Below are 21,607 nucleotides of genomic sequence, written 5' to 3'. Positions count from 1 at the left end.
TACTTGTATGAATTTTTTAACCTCGATCATAACCACATTAATTATGCACTTGAATACTCATTTTATTTTATTTATTCTATGCTAGTACACAAGCAACAAATAGAGAGAGCATTTGATATTACTTACGGCTGCTTCTTCAGACTGATATTTTCTAACACAGGTAATTCATCGAAACCCTGTAAAAGCAAGAGAGAAATACATCACGTATTAGTAGACAATTCATTTTTGTTGAATGTTCACTATCTTACAGACTGGTCACACATACTTGAATTCACTGATCATTGTTGTTTTCATTCAAAAAATACCTACAGGCCAGATAGCTTCACTGGGTGTGCCGAACATCTCAATGATGAGTTCTATTTGATGGATATCTGATCGCCCTGGTAACAGGGGGCGGTGTGCCAGCAGCTCGCCAAAGATACATCCCACAGACCTGTAAAACAACATCAACAATAGTTCTGTAGATCTACACTCTGGACGTGCATAGACTTTAATAGTTCTGTAGATCTACACTCTGGACTTGCATAGACTTTAATAGTTCTGAAGATCTCAATCTGGACATGCATAGACTTTAATAGTTCTGTAGATCTACACTCTGGACGTGCATAGACTTTAATAGTTCTGTAGATCTACACTCTGGACGTGCATAGACTTTAATAGTTCTGTAGATCTACACTCTGGACGTGCATAGACTTTAATAGTTCTGTAGATCTACACTCTGGACGTGCATAGACTTTAATAGTTCTGTAGATCTACACTCTGGACGTGCATAGACTTTAATAGTTCTGTAGATCTACACTCTGGACGTGCATAGACTTTAATAGTTCTGTAGATCTCAATCTGGACGTGCATAGACTTTAAAAGTTCTATAGATCTACACTCTGGACGTGCATAGACTTTAATAGTTCTGTAGATCTACACTCTGGATGTGCATAGACTTTAAAAGTTCTGTAGATCTACACTCTGGACGTGCATAGACTTTAATAGTTCTGTAGATCTACACTCTTGACGTGCATAGACTTTAATAGTTCTGTAGATCTTCACTCTGGACGTGCATAGACTTTAATAGTTCTGTAGATCTACACTCTGGACGTGCTTTAATCCTTACCAAAATCTGTTTATTAAATAATCTAGAAAAATATATTTGTTTTTACAAAGAGTCACAAAATAAAAACTGATTGAGCTCAAACGAATGCCTTTTACATTTATTTCTAAAAAGTTCCTATTAAGGAAATGTACTTACCACATGTCTATGGCCACTGTCTGCTCCTTGGTGCCCAGCAGTAGTTCTGGTGCTCTGTACCTGATGATACCACATACCCAAAAATACACAATGTACTATCAAAATGTTTTAGTTATATATGATATAACCGTATTGATTTCAGGAAACTGACAAGGCAGGAATTGTTTACGGTAAATATGTACACTGTATACTGAATTTGAAGGTGGTCAATATTTGGTGTTCTGTATCTAATGAACACACTTGCAGGAACATAAAATATGAGCATATTTACTGTAATGCTTTCTGTAATATTTGCATATCAATAATATAAGCTGCTTTCCAATTAAACATTTTCAGAAAAATGAAGAAAAGATAGATAATTTAAATATAAGGAGTTTTCTAGATAATACATAGGATGGCATCTAATAGCTAGTACCATATTAATATCACAATTTGAAACCATTTAATTTGGCTGAGAAACACTTTAATCAAATATATAACTTAGCTTCTATGAAGGAGGTCTGTTTTCGAAACATTTATGAGTACTTTTTACACAAATTAAATGTGTTGAGATTAACATCAATTAGACTTACCACAAAGTAACGACTCTTGGTGTCAATTAGACTTACCACAAAGTAACGACTCTTGGTGTCAATTAGACTTACCACAAAGTAACGACTCTTGGTGTCAATTAGACTTACCACAAAGTAACGACTCTTGGTGTCAATTAGACTTACCACAAAGTAACGACTCTTGGTGTCAATTAGACTTACCACAAAGTAACGACTCTTGGTGTCAATTAGACTTACCACAAAGTAACGACTCTTGGTGTCAATTAGACTTACCACAAAGTAACGACTCTTGGTGTCAATTAGACTTACCACAAAGTAACGACTCTTGGTGTCAATTAGACTTACCACAAAGTAACGACTCTTGGTGTCAATTAGACTTACCACAAAGTAACGACTCTTGGTGTCAATTAGACTTACCACAAAGTAACGACTCTTGGTGTCATTGGCTTCAGGGGTAGACCATACTTCCTTGCCAAGCCAAAGTCAGCTGACAGAAAAATATAAAGTACTTTTCTAGGTTTACTGAATAGATCTACTTTAACAAATGAATATAATTTCCCTTTTTCTCTTGACCTCTCCTGCCATCAATATTCATCAGTGTTCTTAACCCCATCCCCATCATATTACAATAATAAAAAGTCAACAAATCACATAATTCATCAGGAAAAACAAGTTTTGTCAGAATATGAGCAAGGCTTTTGAAAAGGATTTATATGTATTACCAGCATTTGATATTCACTTTTGATAATACATTATCTATAAAGTTTTTATGCATTCTTATGTCTTAAGAAATACTATGTAAAACTAACACATTATACTAATATAGAGGACCCTGAGGAAGATTAGCCTTTAGCTAAATCAGGTTTTTAATCCTCAATAAATAAAGTTTAAAAGGTTTATTATTATAATACTCTTTATAGCACTAGTTAAATTTCCCCAACTCAGTCACCCCTGAAGTTTCATAATGATACTATTCCAAACTTTGAGTTGGAAGAGTTAAAATGTGTCTTCAGGGGTGAATGAGAAGAGCCTGTAAACAGGGTTAAATCAGTAGTATAACTTACCTATTTTGACACTGCCTTTGTCTGTCATCAGAAGATTGGACACCTTCAGATCTCTGAAAAAGCAAGGCAACTTTTGGGGTTTTTTTTGTTAGAATGAAATGCACCTTTTGTAATCTATTAGTCAGTGAACTTTGTCAAACTACAATAACTGCATTTACATGATACTCATCAATGCAAAGTGTAAGGCACATAATCCTCAATGTTACTCCGTACCGTTATATTTTATAAACAGATGCGTTGTTAGGGAGTAAAGATAAGTTCTATGAAATAAATATCAACTTTCTGCGGTGGAGAATCCATGCATCTTTGTTGTAAGTACACATGAAATTGAATACACAAAACTGAAACAACTATTAAAACAAGAGATCCCAGAGGGATTTAGGCGCCCACCATTGTACCATCTTCACTAGTTCTTTGTCAGTTCCATTTTTTCTCTTCTTTCGTCTAATCTGTTTGATCGAGTCATGTTAACAGTAAATACACCTTGAGGTAACTTTTGATCTAAACTTAATACTGATGTGTATGAAAGCCAACCTTCAAAGTGAGCTTGTCATTTCACATATTTACTAGTACAGTACTTAATGTGAAAGAAATAGAATCAATCATTGCAATATGAGAAAAATCTGTTTAGTTCTTCCTTCAGTCATTTTGTTTTTATGATCAGTCTCCAAATATAACATGCACAACGAGGGATCAAGGGGAACCTACATATCAAATTTGGGAAAGATCCCTCAAGTTATTCCTGATAAATAGTACTAACAAACCTTCAATGTCAAAAATCATAGATGGCTGTCGGTAGGCCATTTTGTTTAACTGATCAGCTTCAAAAGTAAATATGAACAATAAAGGATAGTGGGGAACCTGCAATGGCTGGCCTGAAACATTTTTTTGATGTGAGTAAAAAATTTGAAGCACTGGCCCAAATGACATATTGGTGGCCCAAATAATTTTTGGAAGAAATATTTCCACAGCATTTAACACAATGCTTCAGCACATTTAAATTACATATAACATGACAATGTTTGTAATATGTAAAACAGAATTAAACATTATGTTTTTAATTCTTCAATCCTAGTTAAAACCTGACATGATCCACTCCATTCAGGTCTTCCCAAAAGAAATACACAAAACTTGCACCTCAAAGAAAACACCCTGGCAGTATTTATATAGAAAATCTGGAGAGAAAAAAATCATCACATTTTCTAAATCACAGACAGTTTGATTCAAATCGAAGTTAAGACCCTGAAAAATGAACTGTACCCAAGTTGACGTTGAAGGGACTATAATTTCTTTTATTCATTAATTTTTCGACAGTCGCACGAACTATTTTTGTTTGGCCAGTGACTACCTCACTTTTGACAACTTTTGGTCGCTCGAGCAAGACTTTAACAGCCATTGGCGAGCAGATGACCGTCCATTTCAGGCACTGCTGCAACAACAAGGGAAACTTACATATAAAATTTGAGAAAGATCTCTCTGGTACTTTCTGAGAAATAGCGATAACAAACTTTCACTATCAAAATCAAAGATGGCTGCCTGTCGGCCATGTTGTTTATCCGTTCAGTTTCAAAAGTTGCCCTCCACAGCTAAGGACCAAAGGGAACCTACATATAAAATTTGAGAAAGATCCCTTTGATTCTTCTTGAGATGAGAAATACCGATAACAAGAATTGTTTAAGTATGGACGACGGACGTACGGACCACGGACCACTGACGCAAGGTGATTTGAATAGCCCACCATCAGATGATGGTGGGCTAAAAAGTATTTATAATTTCAACATATTTTTAAATAACACATACACAAAAAACACTTACCTGTGGACAATAAAGTTTTCATGCATATAGCGCAGGCCTTTCAGCACCTGTATCATAATACACTTCACCTGGAAAAAATATTGATTGCTTTTAGAAATGTTGTCTTTATTCAATGCCTAATTTATAGTGCAAGCTTAAGCTTTTTGCATGGAAGATAGAACAACACAGTGAAATCTTACAGTTTTGGACAGGAAACTCTATATTTCTATTCTTAAAATTCAGATATTTAAACATTTTCAAACATGATATTTAGAATATTTACCTGGGCTTCAGAGAAAGGTGCCGACATGTTGTCTAGAAGTGATGCCAAGTCCTGCTCACAATAGTCCATCACCAGAAATATACTGTAAAGGGGGATAATACACTTTATCATGTCTTACCTCTAGCTATTATACCCTTGTAGTTATACAACATATATATATATATTAAAGTACATGTATCTTATTACCCATATGCACTTGCAAGTATGTAAATAAATATCTTAATTTACATGTGTCTTACTGTATATAACAGGAAATGTTTGTGGGTACTTTCCTCTGTGGTTTGAAGCCATTTAGATATTTTCGTGGCACAAACATTCGTGGATATTCTATATTAACAAACAGTAGATATGTATGATCATTCAAGTTTGTTTTATTTATTTTCATGGTTCAACAGCAACCGCGAAAACCACAAATATTTGTACACAACGAATATAATATATCAAAATTTCTATGTGTCTACATATCTAAATGTTCGCACATCTAATACATTATCTAAAGTTATGTGTTTAGTTATAAACCTCCATGAGTGTAACGAACTACCTTAACTCCCCTGTGTCTAAAACCCTATCTAAACTTTCACCTAGATCTCTAGTTGCATCTCTAGACATTTATGTATCTAATTAAATATCCAAATGTCTAATTACAACTGTAAAATTGAAAATTGCCGTCTTCACTGTGCCACTAACTCAAACTTCTATCTAAACATTTGTGAGTCTAATTACATATCTTAATAACCCAACGTCTACTTACCTATCTAAACATCTGTGTGTGTCTTTATATCTATACTTTCATGCGTCTACTTACCTGTCTAAACTTTTTCCGACTGCAACTTCTCGTAACTCCACAATGTTGTCATGACGAAGGTTCAACAGGATATCTATCTCCCTAAGTCCACTGATAGGAATCCCTACAAAAACCATGTCATGTGTTAGTCCGCTGATTGATAGGAATCCCTACAAAAACCACGTCATGTGTTAGTCCGCTGAGAGGAATCCCTACAAAAAACCATGTCATGTGTTAGTCCGCTGATAGGAATCCCTACAAAAACCATGTCACGTGTTAGTCCGCTGATAGGAATCCCTAAAAAAACCATGTCATTTGTTAGTCCGCTGATAGGAATCACTACAAAAACCACGTCATGTGTTAGTCCGCTGAGAGGTATCCCTACAAAAAACCATGTCATGTGTTAGTCCGCTGGTAGGAATCCCTACAAAAACCATGTCACGTGTTAATCCGCTGGTAGGAATCCCTACAAAAACCATGTCACGTGTTAGTCCGCTGATAGGAATCCCTACAAAAACCACGTCATGTGTAAGTCCACTGATAGGAATCCCTACAAAAATCATGTCATGTGTTAGTCCGCTGATAGGAATCCCTACAAAAACCATGTTACGTGTTAGTCCACTGAAAGGAATCCCTACAAAAACCATGTCATGTGTTAGTCCGCTGATAGGAATCCCTACGAAAACCATGTCACATGTTATTCAACTGATAGGAATCCCTACAAAAACCATGTCATGTGTTTGTCCGCTGATAGGAATCCCTACAAAAACCATGTCATGTGTTAGTCCGCTGATAGGAATCCCTACTTAAACCATGTCATGTGTTGGTCCACTGAAAGGAATCCCTACAAAACCCACGTCATTTGTTAGTCCGCTGATAGGAATCCCTTCAAAAACCATGTCATGTGTTAGTCCGCTGGTAGGAATCCCTACAAAAACCATGTCATGTGTTAGTCCGCTGATAGGACTCCCTACAAAAACCATGTTACGTGTTAGTCCACTGAAAGGAATCCCTACAAAAACCATGTCATGTGCTAGTCCGCTGATAGGAATCGCTACAAAAACCATGTCATGTGTTAGTCCGCTGATAGGAGTCCCTACAAAAACCATGTCATGTGTTAGTCCGCTGATAGGAATTCCTACAAAAACCATGTCATGTGTTGGTCCACTGAAAGGAATCCCTACAAAAACCACGTCATTTGTTAGTCCGCTGATAGGAATCCCTTCAAAAACCATGTCACGTGCTATTCCACTGATAGGAATCCCTACAAAAAACATGTCATGTGTTTGTCCGCTGATAGGAATCCCTACAAAAACCATGTCATGTGTTAGTCCGCTGATAGGAATCCCTACAAAAACCATGTCATTTATTAGTCCGCTGATAGGAATCCCTTCAAAAACCGTGTCATGTGTTAGTCCGCTGATAGGAATCCCTACAAAGACCATGTCATGTGTTAGTCCGCTGATAGGAATTCCTACAAAAACCATGTCATTTGTGAGTCCGCTGATAGGAATCCCTACAAAAACCATGTCATGTGTTAGTCCGCTGATAGGAATCCCTACAAAAACCATGTCATGTGTTAGTCCACTGATAGGAATCCCTACAAAAACCATGTCACGTGTTAGTCTGCTGATAGGAATCCCTACAAAAACCATGTCATTTGTTAGTCCGCTGATAGGAATTCGAACAAAAACCATGTCATTTGTTAGTCCGCTGATAGGAATTCCTACAAAAATAGGAATCCCTACAAAACCCACGTCATGTGCTATTCCGCTGATAGGAATTCGAACAAAAACCATGTCATTTGTAAGTCCGCTGATCTGATAGGAATCCCTACCAAAACATATTCATGTGTAAGTCCGCTGATAGGAATTACTACAAAAACCATGTCACGAGGTATTCAACTGATAGGAATCCCTACTAAAACCATGTCATGTGTTGGGCCACTGAAAGGAATCCCTACAAAACCCATGTCACGTGTTAGTCTGCTGATAGGAATCCCTACGAAGACCATGTCATGTGTTAGACCGCTGATAGGAATTCGTACAAAAACCATGTCATTTTTTAGTCCGCTGATAGGAACCCCTACAAAAACCATGTCGTTTGTTAGTCCGCTGATAGTAATTCCTACAAAAACCACGTCATGTGTTAGTCTGCTGATAGGAATCCCTACGAAGACCATGTCATGTGTTAGTCCGCTGATAGAAATCCCTACAAAAACCACGTCATGTGTTAGTCCGCGGATAGGAATTCCTACAAAAATAGGAATCCCTACAAAAACCACGTCATGTGTTAGTCCGCGGATAGGAATTCCTACAAAAATAGGAATCCCTACAAACACCATGTCATTTGTAAGTCCGCTGATAGGAATTGATAGGAATCCCTACACAAACCATGTCACGTGTTATTCCACTGATAGGAATCCCTACAAAAAAACATGTCATGTGTTAGTCCGCTGATAGGAATCCCTACAAAAACCATGTCATGTGTTAGTCCGCTGATAGGAATCCCTACAAAAACCATGTCATTTGTAAGTCCGCTGATAGGAATCCCTACAAAAACCATGTCACGTTATATTCCACTGATAGGAATCCCTGCAAAAACCATGTCATGTGTTAGTCCGCTGATAGGAATCCCTACTAAAACCATGTCATGTGTTAGTCCACTGAAAAGTCCGCTGATAGGAATCCCTACAAAAACCACGTCATGTGTTAGTCCGCTGATAGGAAGCCCTACAAAAACCATGTCATTTGTTAGTCCGCTGATAGGAATCCCTTCAAAAACCGTGTCATGTGTTAGTCCGCTGATAGGAATCCCTACAAAAACCATGTCATTTGTTAGTCCGCTGATAGAAATCCCTACAAAAACCATGTCACGTGTTAGTCCGCTGATAGGAATCTCTACAAAAACCATGTCATGTGTAAGTCCGCTGATAGGAATTCCTACAAAAACCATGTCATTTGTTAGTCCGCTGATAGAAATCCCTACAAAAACCATGTCACGTGTTATTCCACTGATGATAGGAATCCCTACAAAAACCATGTCATGTCTTAGTCCACTGATAGGAATCCCTACAAAAACCATGTCACGTGTTATTCCACTGATGATAGGAATCCCTACAAAAACCATGTCACGTGTTATTCAACTGATAGGAACCCCTACAAAAACCATGTCATGTGTTAGTCCACTGCTAGCAATCCCTACAAAAACCATGTCACGTGTTAGTCCCCTGATAGGAATCCCTACAAAAACCATGTCATGTGTTAGGCCGCTGATAGGAATCCCTACAAAAACCATGTCACGTGTTATTCCACTGATAGGAATCCCTCATTTGTTAGTCCGCTGATAGGAATCCCTTCAAAAACCATGTCACTTGCGAGTCCACTGATAGTAATCCCTACAAAAAACATGTCATGTGTTTGTCCGCTGATAGGAATCCCTACAAAAACCATTTCATTTGTTAGTCCGCTGATAGGAATCCCTTCAAAAACCGTGTCATGTGTTAGTCCGCCGATAGGAATCCCTACAAAAACCATGTCATTTGTTAGTCTGCTGATAGGAATTCCTACAAAAACCATGCTGATAGGAATCCCTACAAAAACCATGTCACGTGTTATTCAACTGATAGGAACCCCTACAAAAACCATGTCATGTGTTAGTCCACTGCTAGCAATCCCTACAAAAACCATGTCACGTGTTAGTCCGCTGATAGGAATCTCTACAAAAACCATGTCATGTGTAAGTCCGCTGATAGGAATTCCTACAAAAACCATGTCATGTGTTAGTCTGCTGATAGGAATCCCTCCAAAAACCATGTCATATGTTAGTCCGCTGATAGGAATTCCTACCAAAACCATGACATTTGTTAGTTCGCTGATAGGAATCCCTACAAAAACCATGTCATATGTTAGTCCGCTGATAGGAATCCCTACCAAAACCATGTCATTTGTTAGTCCGCCGATAGGAATCCCTACAAAAACCATGTCACATGTTAGTCTGCTGATAGGAATCCCTACAAAAACCATGTCATATGTTAGTCCGCTGATAGGAATTCCTACCAAAACCATGTCATTTGTTAGTCCGCTGATAGGAATCCCTACAAAAACCACGTCATGTGTTAGTCCGTTGATAGGAGTCCCTACAAAAATCATGTCATGTATTGGTCCACTGAAAGGAAATTTGTTTGTCCGCTGATAGGAATTCCTACCAAAACCATGACATTTGTTAGTTCGCTGATAGGAATCCCTGCAAAAACCATGTCATGTGTTAGTCCGCTGATAGGAATCCCTACAAAAATCATGTCATGTGTTGGTCCACTGAAAGGAATCCCTACAAAACCCACGTCATGTGTTAGTCCGCTGATAGGAATCCCTACAAAGACCATTTCATGTGTTAGTCCGCTGATAGGAATCCCTACAAAAAAAACATGTCACGTGTTAGTCCGCTGATAGGAATCCCTACAAAAACCATGTCACGTGTTAGTCCGCTGATAGGAATCCCTACAAAACCCACGTCATGTGTTAGTCCACTGATAGGAATCCCTACAAAAACCACGTCATGTGTTAGTCCGCTGATAGGAATCCCTACGAAGACCATGTCATGTGTTTGTCAGCTGATAAGAATCCCTACAAAAAACATGTCATATGTTAGTCCACTGATAGGAATCCTTACAAAAACCATGTCATGTGTTTGCTTTATTGCCTCGCAATAGACCCTAGGTTATTTAAAAATTAATGACATATTGACAAATTCTGGAATTACGCATGAAATATCACATAGGAGTAAGCCTGTTCTTCAAACATAGGGAGGGGATAAAAATGTGTAATTCATACAGAGCTGCTCAATTAAATTAAATGCATTGGGGGAGTTGGATATTTTTAAGATACAGTTGAACTTCATTATCTTAAACTGTTTTAACTCGAAGACCCCGTTAATCTCGAAGCATTTCTCCGGTCCCGGGCAAATCTCTTATTTACCTTAGTAAATGAAACTCTGATAATTCGAACTGTTTTGATCGTGTTAACAAAAGTACTTTTTTTTCAGAAATACCTTACTCTATTTTTGTAAGCGTGTTTGTTGTAAATTTACAAACATGTATTTGTTATATCAATTACATATATCAGTCATCGATTGCTTATACGCAATGGCTATTAATAAAAATCAACGACTGCTAGTGCAATGCCCAAACAGCAAATTTCATGCCAAATATATGAACCCACATAACTCAAATACATGAATAACTTAAAGTTTTCTCATGACCCTGTCGACTTCCAGTTAAAGAGGTCCGACTGCAGTTTCTATCTGTCTCTTGAATGGACAAGTAAATATTTGTTTGCGTATGAAAAGAAATCTGATGATAGATCAAATAATTATTGAACTGACTACGGTCTGCTGATGTCAGTTCATATATTCACCATCTTTTTCTCTCTCCATCCTCATCTTCTTTAAGGCAACAGTAGCATCAGATCTGATGTCCCTGGCTTTATCTGTAGACAATAATGTCATATCTGATGTCAACAACTACATATCAGTAAACAAATTGGGGGAGATTCTGCATGCTCAAAATTAAAAACAAAAATAAAATATGGATATACTCCCTAGGGTCAAAAGAACCCTTTAGTATAACATATTTTAAGCTGTTCTTTGAGGTGAAATCATCAGATCTTTGAATATAGGATGAGTTTAGCAAATTCACTGGTTGGAAATGCTAATTTTAAGGGCCCAAAATCAGGAGTTTCCCTCCTTAACAGCAGAGACGTATAAATACAGAGATTGGCAACTCTCGCTGATCTCGCAAAATCACGCATGATCTACGAGTGTTTGTTTTGACAGCTTATCGACCTGGTGACGATAGTCTGGTCAGTGAGTTACCTGTGTGAGAGTTCGATCGTGTATTCGTTAGTTCGTGTCAACATGTCACTTATCCTAGATATATGGATCATATAAAGAAGCTGGTTAGAAATATAATGTTATATCTGAATACGTTTTTGAAATAAAAAGATGAACGAGAAAGGAGTGCCGGTGTCATGAAAGGAATTAACTCTCGCACATCACAGCCGCCATTTTCACATGGTTATTTTAAAGTGTATTTTCAGAGCTCAATTATCAAACTTTGCAGGTATTGTAACAACCTCATTTTAATTTCCTGGTTAGAAATATTATCATATAACTAATTTCTGAAAACTTTTTTGAAATTGTCTAAAGAAAAAAAACGGAGATAGTGTTCAAAATTTGTCATGATAGAAATAACCCTCAAAATCAGAGCCGCCATTTTAACTTGATTTCTCAGAAAAACCTGTCTTTTCACAGCTGAATTATGAAACTTTGCAAGTATTGTAACAACCTCATTTAAATTTCCTGGTTAGAAATATTATCATATAATTAATTTCTGAAAACTTTTTTGAAATTGTCTAAAGAACAAAAACGGAGATAGTGTTATCCTGAAGCCAGAATAATTACCGATATGTAAACACAGCCACGATGTGCAATCTTTCGATGTTTGGGGTTTTCTAAACTTAATCATTCAAGTTTACATTCAATGTAGCACTCCCAAACCGCATGGAAATCTCAGCTACATTTTGTAGCTACGTACGGTTTTAATGTTACGTTGATTTGCGATGTTTTCTCATGGCATAATTATGATTTGAGTTGAATGCAGCGAACCGCATATCCAATATGGCGCAGGTGAAGCGTAACTCTCGATACCAGTGACCAATGGTAAGGCCAAGAGCAAGTTGCCAATCTCTGTATTATACGTCTCTGTTAACAGGGAGGGTTTGCAAGTCTGAATATCCAACTCACAAAAACGTAAGAATTAAGACAGGCAGGTCACACAACATGAAAAGGTCATTCTAGGCCTATGATATTAAGCTTAACTAAACATAGGTAGTAAAATGGGTCCAGTACTTTTTTCTATATGATTTATATAACTATACAGGGTACTAGTGTTTTCAAATGACGAACACTTTTAATGTTTATTAAATAAAGATGACATTTTTTAACACCGTGGGCATCAACGGTTTAAAAAAATGAAAAATAAAAAATAAATCTTTTGGGGGAATAGCCACAATCTCATAAGATAATCATTCAATTAAATGAAATCTGTTGAAGACTTACAAACAATTCCATAAGTGCCTTCTCCAACTCTGCTCAGCTTCTCAAAGTCTGTCACACCTCTGCATTTTCCTAACTGTGACAAAAAATATATAGGTACAGTTTACAATGAATATATCAATATATGCATGTGTAGAAAATATCTGCAGTAATGATTTTGTTAGAATTTAAATTGATAAAAGATCTCATTTATACCCCATCAGTTATTCTATTTCATTTAATAGTGGAGGAAGGGATTTGATTGTGCAGATCTTGTCACATCTATATCAGGTATATCATGCAAATTCAGCAATTAATTAAAACTAAGTTCAGTGACTTGTAACCAGATAGCCTTAACCATGTTAACTCATTCACCCCTGAAATTTCATAATGAACTATTCCAACCTTTGAATTAGAAGAAATCAAATGTGTCTTCAGGGGTGAATGAGTTAACTATACAGACATTGGTGATCTACCTTATATACATAATGTACACAGACCTAGATGGTATACTACTGGTAATTATTGGAAGGAAAATACTCTGTTTATTTTGTTAGTGGTCTACATACATAACTTCAAATTCTTACCCTGGCATGTTCAGGCACCTCCTGTAACTCCCCAGACAGCATTGACACAAAGGCCAGCTTCTCTGTACTAGTCTGACGCTCCATCCCAGACATGACACGATACAGTCAACTCTGATCTCCAAAAATGCTCATTTAATTACCTAACATACCGGTAGTCACATTTCTTGCTTCTACAGTGTAATTCTTAGTATAAAGATATGTTACATCATCAGGAGAAGATCACATCTGAAATTAAAGAAGAAATATACAGCTGACGCTTGCTTGTAAGGCAACCTAATCAATGGATATCTTTTACAGATTCATAGTGATGTGCGATACCTAAATATATTGGATATATATATATTCCAGAAACCAAGGACCTACAATTGTATATATATGATATGATGTCAACTGACTGTTATCCATATCAAAGCAGCCTGTGAAAAATACCTATAATATGCTTAAAAAAGCAGCATATAGGTATATTTTTGTATTACTGTTATTATTAATTTTTGACAACATGTAAGGCTCCTGTGCCCATATGAAGGATTGTCACCCATATCACATAAGCGGTTAAGTCCAACTTGTCTTAGACGAAGGCCTACTCCCATATATAATATATACATAATCTATCAGCTATCTTCTATCAGAAGCTTAAGGGATACAGACAATGTTGTTTGGCGTGCGGTTTTGTGTATCATTTTGCATTATTATGACGCTCTTATGAAGGATCTGATGCAAATTTTTGTCAACCATAGTTTATAGGGTAGCTCTCGTTCATTGTGAAAGCGTCTGCATACAAACACAAAAGCATATATATACAAACCGACGAGAAGCGCACATGCACAGGCTCTGTATTGGAACTCTTCTGCTACAGGAAGTGAATATTGACGGGAGTCTCCATTAATTAATATAGTTTATAAAGACATTTCATAAACTGTTTTATAATAGTTTTATTCACATTCGTTCTAACATAAAATAATAGATTATTATATGTTAATATTATGGTATATGCTAAAAATGTTAGAGAGAAAAATAATAATCGCCTTTGTCTTTTCAATGACTGCTCCCAGCGAAGGTCACTGGCAAGATGGCGTCAAGACTTTGCAGGCTGATTCGGCCTGCGGTTGCAGGACTGGCTCGATGTAGTCAAAGTAAGATTTCCTGAATATGACCTATTTGTGTATGTTTTTGTTTTTCAATTGAAAATTCTCGTGAATTTAATCCTGTTAAAAAATAATAATAAGTGTACTCAGACTGTACAAATACCAAAAATATGCACACAAAAAATCCTATTAACTTACTTTTTTTTCGTCAGATAAGTTCTGAGGGTGTTTGGAGAAATATTCATAATCAACAAACACGAAAACTTTGTGGAACACAGGCAGTTCGCACACGAGAAAATTAAATAAAGTTGATGGGGGGGAGGGGGGGGGGGTAGTACCAATAAAAACACAAAAAGTACTATTTAAGGCAAGGAACAATCTAATTTGATTTGTCAATACACAGGGGCTGCTACTGACTCTTACATCCCCGCTGTTGTTCAAAAAACACTCAACTTCTTATGAATGTTACCAAAAGAATTCAAGCAATATAGTTTTAGTGAGTTGATCACAATATGGCAGAAAAGTGTCATCATCATTGCGACGAGATGTCAAAAAAGTGACATGCACATTCAACCACATGAAAATGCAAAACAAAATATATTTTTTGCAGAAATCCCCCCCCCCCCCCCCCCCCCCCCCCCACCCCCCCGAGGCCAAATAACAAAGTTGCTTGTATTGTAATACACTGTAGCCTATACTACATAACACTAAATTAGTAGTGATGATTTTGAAAAGCTATAAAAACATTTGATAATAGGAGTTTTGAAATCCCATTTCAATAATACTTTGTTTTGAAACTTTATCATAAACATAAATAAGAATGTTTTCTTTACTGTTTTAGTGCCAAGACGAGCAACAGCTGCTCTGCAACATGTTAGATTTGACAGTACGACAGCTGGAGAATCACTGAAGCGTAAGAATTGAGCTGTTTCATGCCTTAAATGTCCATTCATATCCTAAATGATTTTGTAGATAATTGTGTGCGTCTATAAAAGTTTTTCATGATATACTATTAAACAAATGCAGATGTGCTTATGAAAGCTTAGTAAATACATACTGGACTATGCATATTAGCATAAACTAGGATCCTGCCAATCGTGCTGAAATATGTGGAGATCATTTGTAAATCCTGGCTTCTACGATTTATTACATTTATTAACATCACAAGGACATAATTTTTCAGCATTAAGTTTTATTATGCCAAATTTGTGTGGCAGTTTAGAATTACTTTACCGTATATTTAAGCGAGGCACTTAGGTGATACCTTACTATGCAGACAATATTATTTGTCAAATTTCAGTTTTGATCATTGTGCATAGCCTTGATAATATCCCCAAAAAGTTCTCTTAAAATTTCTGATGAAGGTGATAGGTTGTTTGGAAACATACATGTTGCTTTTTATTTAGCTCCAATTCTTCTACCAATTCACAAAACTATGTCTACTTTTTGTTTTGTTTGCAGCGACAATAAAAAACGTTGCACAGACAGTGGAGATAGCTCAGTTGGAAAAGTTTGGACATTATGTAGCAGAAAATCTTCCTAAATTTGTACAGGAAGTCCGGATTTCTGCTGGAGATGAACTGGATATTCTGGTCCACCCTGAAGGAATCTTTCCAACTATTTCCTTTTTAAAGAACCATCACACTGGCCAGTTCCTAAACATCATAGATATAACTACAATGGATGTGCCTACACGCAAGTACAGGTTTGAGGTGTGCACTGCTTAAAACAATTTTGATATTAGTTTTACATTTTGAATTTGCAGATTTATCTTATTGCTAATAATGCCACCATAAGTATTTCCCTTGTATACATATAAAACTCAATAACAGTGAACTATCATAGAGACTTCAAAGTTTTACGCGAGACCTGGGGTTAAAATATGTAGGGAAAATGTGGAATTTAATTTGACACAGGACTTGGACATACTGTGTAGCTCCCTGACATTTGACATTTTGATTGGTGACCTACTGGCATGGAATATATATATTTTTTTAAGAGTCTGACAGGAAATCTCAATTCCAGGGGAAAGATTTTTAAATTCTGGACTTCGTGGCTAGACAGTGGTGATACATGTACACATCACTATGCAAAATGTAGCCTCCTAGACAGATGAAACACTAACTTTTTAAGCCGCTCTTGGCGAGAGCCGAGCGGCTTATTAATTCTGTCCAGAGAACGAAATGACGGACCCACTTCCGTTCGGGGTGCGTGCGCATAATTCAGTATTGCATGCTTCCGCTATATAGTTTCGTTATCGTAAATAGAAAGTAGAATCTCTGACACTCACCTGTGGGTTACATAAAGTCTTCTGATACTCTTCTCCAAATTTTAATCCATACTTTAAATAATTGCTGAAAACAAAATGTTTATCTCCGGTGCATTCTACGAGTGTTGTGGTGGTGAAATTTGTGCACTAGGTTTGAGCGTTTTAGCAACTCAGATTGCGGTCTGGGGAGTGTTACGAGTGTGAAACACATATGATTCGAGAAAGCACATGTGAAGACTGTCAAGCATTGACGCTGTCTGTATAAGGAAGAAGTAAATATATAAACTTATAAACCGTATGAGTGATGAAGTATAAACTCGATTTTGATGTTTGAAACGGTAACGTATATATGCCATATAGTGCTTAGGTTGATAACGGTAGACTAATGGCTCCGAGACGAGACGATATGTGAACTGTGTATGCTTATCAAACATTTTTGTAACACAGCATGCTATTTCTGGTGTATTTATTTATGAAAGTGTAACAATTTAAGAACATGACACAACTGCCGCTGCTGTTTGACAAGAATTCGCGCCGTGTCAAAATAGTATCCAATTGGGTGTAAGGGAAATAACTCTTACGTTGGTAAAGTCGCATTGGGAAATATAATTCAAATATATTCCAAGAACATTTGTGAGATTTTGTATATTCAATGACGGTAAATATAGTCGCTACAAATATTAATAATTTTCACTAATATGAATAAAAAATAAATAAAAATAAAAGGAGTACAATGTCTCTTTTCTCCATGCATGTTTTCCCACTACTGTTAATTATCCTTCATTTCACAAGCAAAAAATGCACCTATTCTTTATTATCCATTCACCGATTGCCATTCTGCACGTAAACGCTCATGTCACATCATTGGACGATGCTAATTAATAAAAATTACAACAATGCGTCACACTTAAAGAGGGTGAAAAAAGAGGAGAGAGAGAAATGTTTTGAAGGCATCATTTAAGAGGTGATTGATTTTGAAAATCCTAAACGCAACATCATCAGATGACCTGATTTTCAATTAGCAGAATACAGAACACATATCTGAGTTATTATAGTAGATTTTTATGCTCAACGTGTCAGTGAAGCAATTAAATTTAAAGTGGTGAGCGGCTGTAATGTCACACTGACATAATTCTAGTTTTTTCATTGATCATTAATAGATTGGTGTATTAATGGTATAAATATTTCATGTATTACGGTAACTGTAGTAACTGTGTGTTGACTATTTTACCCTGTAGTAAACAGTGATATTTTACTTGTGGTAATGTTGACTATTTTACCCTGTGGTAACAGTAATATTTTACCTGTGGCAATATGTTGACTATTTTACCCTGTGGTAACAGTAATATTTTACCTGTGGCAATATGTTGACTATTTTACCCTGTGGTAAACAGTGATATTTTACCTGTGGTAATGTTGACTATTTTACCTTGTGGTAACAGTAATATTTTACCTGTGGCAATGTTGACTATTTTACCCTGTGGTAAACAGTGATATTTTACCCTGTGGTAAACAGTAATATTTTACCGGTGGCAATATGTTGACTATTTTACCCTGTAGTAAACAGTGCTATTTTACCCTGTGGTAAACAGTGATATTTTACCCTGTGGTAAACAGTAATATTTTACCTGTGGCAATATGTTGACTATTTTACCCTGTAGTAAACAGTGATATTTTACCCTGTGGTAAACATTGATATTTTACCCTGTGGTAAACAGTGATATTTTACCTGTGGCAATATGTTGACTATTTTACCCTGTGGTAAACAGTGATATTTTGCCTGTGGCAATATGCTGACTATTTTGCCCTGTGGTAAACAGTGATATTTTCCCCTGTGGTAAACAGTGATATTTTACCTGTGGTAATGTTGACTATTTTCCCCTGTGGTAACAGTAATATTTTACCTGTGGCAATATGTTGACTATTTTACCCTTTGGTAAACTGATATTTTACTTGTGGTAATGTCGACTATTTTACCCTTTGGTAAACAGTGATATTTTACCCTGTGGTAAACAGTAATATTTTACCTGTGGTAATGTTGACTATTTTCCCCTGTGGTAACAGTAATATTTTACCTGTGGCAATATGTTGACTATTTTACCCTGTGGTAAACAGTGATATTTTGCCTGTGGCAATATGCTGACTATTTTGCCCTGTGGTAAACAGTGATATTTTCCCCTGTGGTAAACAGTGATATTTTACCTGTGGCAATATGTTGACTATTTTACCCTGTAGTAAACAGTGATATTTTTCCCTGTGGTAAACAGTAATATTTTACCTGTGGCAATATGTTGACTATTTTACCCTTTGGTAAACTGATATTTTACTTGTGGTAATGTCGACTATTTTACCCTTTGGTAAACAGTGATATTTTACCCTGTGGTAAACTGATATTTTACCCTGTGGTAAACTGATATTTTACCCTGTGGTAAACTGATATTTTACCCTGTGGTAAACAGTGATATTTTACCTGTGCCAATATGTTGACTATTTTACCCTGTGGTAAACAGTGATATTTTACCTGTGCCAATATGTTGACTATTTTACCCTGTGGTAACAGTAATATTTTACCTGTGGTAATGTTGACTATTTTACCCTGTGATATTTTACCTGTGGCAATATGTTAACTATTTTACCCTGTGGTAAACAGTGATATTTTACCTGTGGTAATGGTGATAATTTTATTTGTGACAATGTTGACATGTTCTATTTTAGATGATATACATGCTCATGTCGCTGCACTTCAACTCCCGAATCAAAGTCAGGTCCTACACAGACGAACTCACGCCTGTCGATTCTATCACCTCAGAGTTTCATGGCGCTAATTGGATGGAACGAGAAGTAAGATTTCATTCCTCACCTTGTAAATGTCTAGTCATTTAAACAGTTGGTTGTGATTTCCTTTGTATCTTGTCTGATGTTGTTATATATTCCACTTATATCTACACTTTATCACTTAATTATAACCTGCTGAATATGTACAGTAATTGTTGACAGTCGTACTGAAAAATGTATTGTGCATGGACACTGATGTCAATCATTCAGACTCTATATAAAATAAGAGAATGTTGGAAAAGCCACCAGAAAAAATACAGTTTCTTTGGGGATGTTTCTCACTACTAAACCATTTAAGGATAAGTGTCATCTCACTGCAAATGCACCTTCTTTTCAAAAGCTGTCTTTAATTGATAATGATATGAACTTGGTTTATTGGTGACATATTTAATATGTTCACAAAATGGTGTGCCTTTTAAGATAGTATTCCTCAAGGGAGATAATTCTGACACAATAGTTTAGAATTAACTTGTACTATGTGCAAGGTAGAATTAAACCTTTTCTTATATTCTGTTAAAGAAAAAAAACAAGAAAAACAAGTGCATGACATCAAAAAGCTAGATCAAACTTGATAATCTCTTGTGTTGTGTTACAGGTTTGGGATATGTTCGGTGTGTTTTTCGCCAACCACCCCGACTTGAGAAGGATCCTGACTGATTATGGGTTTGAAGGTCATCCATTTAGGAAAGACTTCCCACTATCAGGTTATGTTGAGGTATGTTATTGGTACTACTGACGCTGTTTACATCCAAGATATTTAGATATTTATTTTATCCTATCTCTGACATCACTCATTTCTCCTAGTGACGACACATATTAAAGTCCACTTCACTGCTTTTGGAATATTATAAAGTGACTGTAGAATAATTCCCTATACATGTATGCAAGAGTTACTTGAAATGCTGTTACCATGTATTTTTTCCTGGTATGTTGCATTTGGCTTGACCTTCAACTGCTTGGGCTGGTATGTCTTTTCAAAGAAGAGTTATCCCCCTTCCTTCTATAAGTGTGTGATCTGCGTCGTTGACGACATTAAGAATGTTTATTTTTTATTGACATTACTTCGTCAGTACACTTTAGAAAGTTTTGTTTCTGGCTTTAATTTAACGATGGTAAATACAGTGAGTTTTTTCCTGGATCATGATCTATCTCATTGTTCTGCATTTCTCAATCATACCCTATCCCAGTGGTACGAGAGATCTCATGATTTGACCCTTTATATTCATTACAGGTCCGATATGATGATGAAGAGAGACGTGTTGTGGTAGAGCCATTGGAGTTAGCCCAGGAGTTTAGAAAGTTTGAGTACAGTAGTCCATGGGAAACATTCCCTAAATTCCGACTCACAGAGGGAGATCCAGAGACACCGGCCCCAAAAGAACCAGAAGCTAAATCATGAGTTAGAAAACTATAGGAGCAAGTTTTATTGTACGAAGACTTTGATATAAAAGTAAACTGTTGACAGTGAAGTATCGATAGTTAATGAATGGAAAACATTATACGTTAAGTGTGTTTTTGCCAGTGCTTGTTACTTCACCATGTAAATAAATTTGTGACCAAAAAATGTTTTTAGTTGCATTTGTCTTCCTTGCTGTTTGATGATTGATAAAACTGTACAGGATAGTCAATGGATTTTCACTAAATGTTGTTTAGATTTCATAAGACGACAGATTTTACTTGGTGATGTGAGAAGAATAGCGTGACCTGAGTGTACTAAAGATGATGTGGGTATTTTGTATAGATTTGTCAAGAGATAAAATGAATAGCAGTGCAAGTGCCGTAGGACTTCAGAAATTGGTTTGGTAGAAAGACTTACCCTTGCTAGACCATTAAGCAACTAACTAACTTACCAAGTGCCCCATCTCTTATAAGCACCTTTGTTTTGTTTTGTTTTTGGGTTTTTTAGCATTCCTTCATTATCATAACTTATGGACTCAAAAACTACTGAAAGTCTAAGAAGTACTTGATTAAGGTGTGTTTCATGGTTGTTATTTGGAATAGTGAAAGTTTTTGCAATTAT

The 21,607-nt window shown here is 36.4% G+C and overlaps 2 protein-coding genes across 2 annotated transcripts in view; one reads left to right on the top strand and one right to left on the bottom strand.

The window, feature by feature from the left end:
* LOC110443388 (cyclin-dependent kinase 10-like) overlaps positions 1-14,249 on the bottom strand; it is a 33,692-nt gene extending 19,443 nt beyond the window's left edge. The window contains exons 1-12 of the mRNA XM_021487573.1: positions 14,204-14,249; positions 13,399-13,623; positions 12,836-12,908; positions 11,134-11,205; positions 5,741-5,843; positions 4,936-5,017; positions 4,674-4,741; positions 2,859-2,911; positions 2,212-2,281; positions 1,244-1,303; positions 310-433; positions 127-176 (exon numbers count right to left, since the gene is read on the bottom strand). Of these exons, the coding sequence (XP_021343248.1) occupies positions 127-176; positions 310-433; positions 1,244-1,303; positions 2,212-2,281; positions 2,859-2,911; positions 4,674-4,741; positions 4,936-5,017; positions 5,741-5,843; positions 11,134-11,205; positions 12,836-12,908; positions 13,399-13,491 (848 nt within the window). The 5' untranslated portion in view covers positions 13,492-13,623; positions 14,204-14,249. The remainder of the gene's footprint in view (positions 1-126; positions 177-309; positions 434-1,243; positions 1,304-2,211; positions 2,282-2,858; positions 2,912-4,673; positions 4,742-4,935; positions 5,018-5,740; positions 5,844-11,133; positions 11,206-12,835; positions 12,909-13,398; positions 13,624-14,203) is intronic.
* Positions 14,250-14,436: 187 nt separating this feature from the next.
* On the top strand, positions 14,437-21,155 carry LOC110443399 (NADH dehydrogenase [ubiquinone] iron-sulfur protein 3, mitochondrial-like). Its single transcript, XM_021487595.1, has 6 exons — positions 14,437-14,531; positions 15,325-15,396; positions 15,945-16,195; positions 19,468-19,593; positions 20,183-20,302; positions 20,819-21,155. Exons 1-6 carry the CDS (start codon positions 14,468-14,470, stop codon positions 20,984-20,986), a joined length of 801 nt encoding a protein of 266 aa, XP_021343270.1. The 5' UTR covers positions 14,437-14,467; the 3' UTR covers positions 20,987-21,155.
* The last annotated feature ends 452 nt before the right edge of the window (positions 21,156-21,607 follow it).

The sequence above is a fragment of the Mizuhopecten yessoensis genome, unplaced genomic scaffold (assembly GCF_002113885.1).
Source record: "Mizuhopecten yessoensis strain PY_sf001 unplaced genomic scaffold, ASM211388v2 scaffold716343, whole genome shotgun sequence".
NCBI lineage: Eukaryota > Metazoa > Mollusca > Bivalvia > Pectinida > Pectinidae > Mizuhopecten > Mizuhopecten yessoensis.
The sequence above is the reverse complement of the archived record's forward strand: the minus strand, read 5'-3'. Positions and strand labels throughout refer to the sequence as shown.

Excerpts from the sequence above, each read along its gene's own strand:
- LOC110443399 (XM_021487595.1), top strand. The coding sequence starts at position 14,468 with ATGGCGTCAAGACTTTGCAGGCTGATTCGGCCTGCGGTTGCAGGACTG. Across the intron at positions 15,397-15,944 it reads AGCTGGAGAATCACTGAAGC|CGACAATAAAAAACGTTGCA; the intron begins GTAAGAATTGAG and ends TTTTGTTTGCAG. Across the intron at positions 16,196-19,467 it reads CACGCAAGTACAGGTTTGAG|ATGATATACATGCTCATGTC; the intron begins GTGTGCACTGCT and ends GTTCTATTTTAG.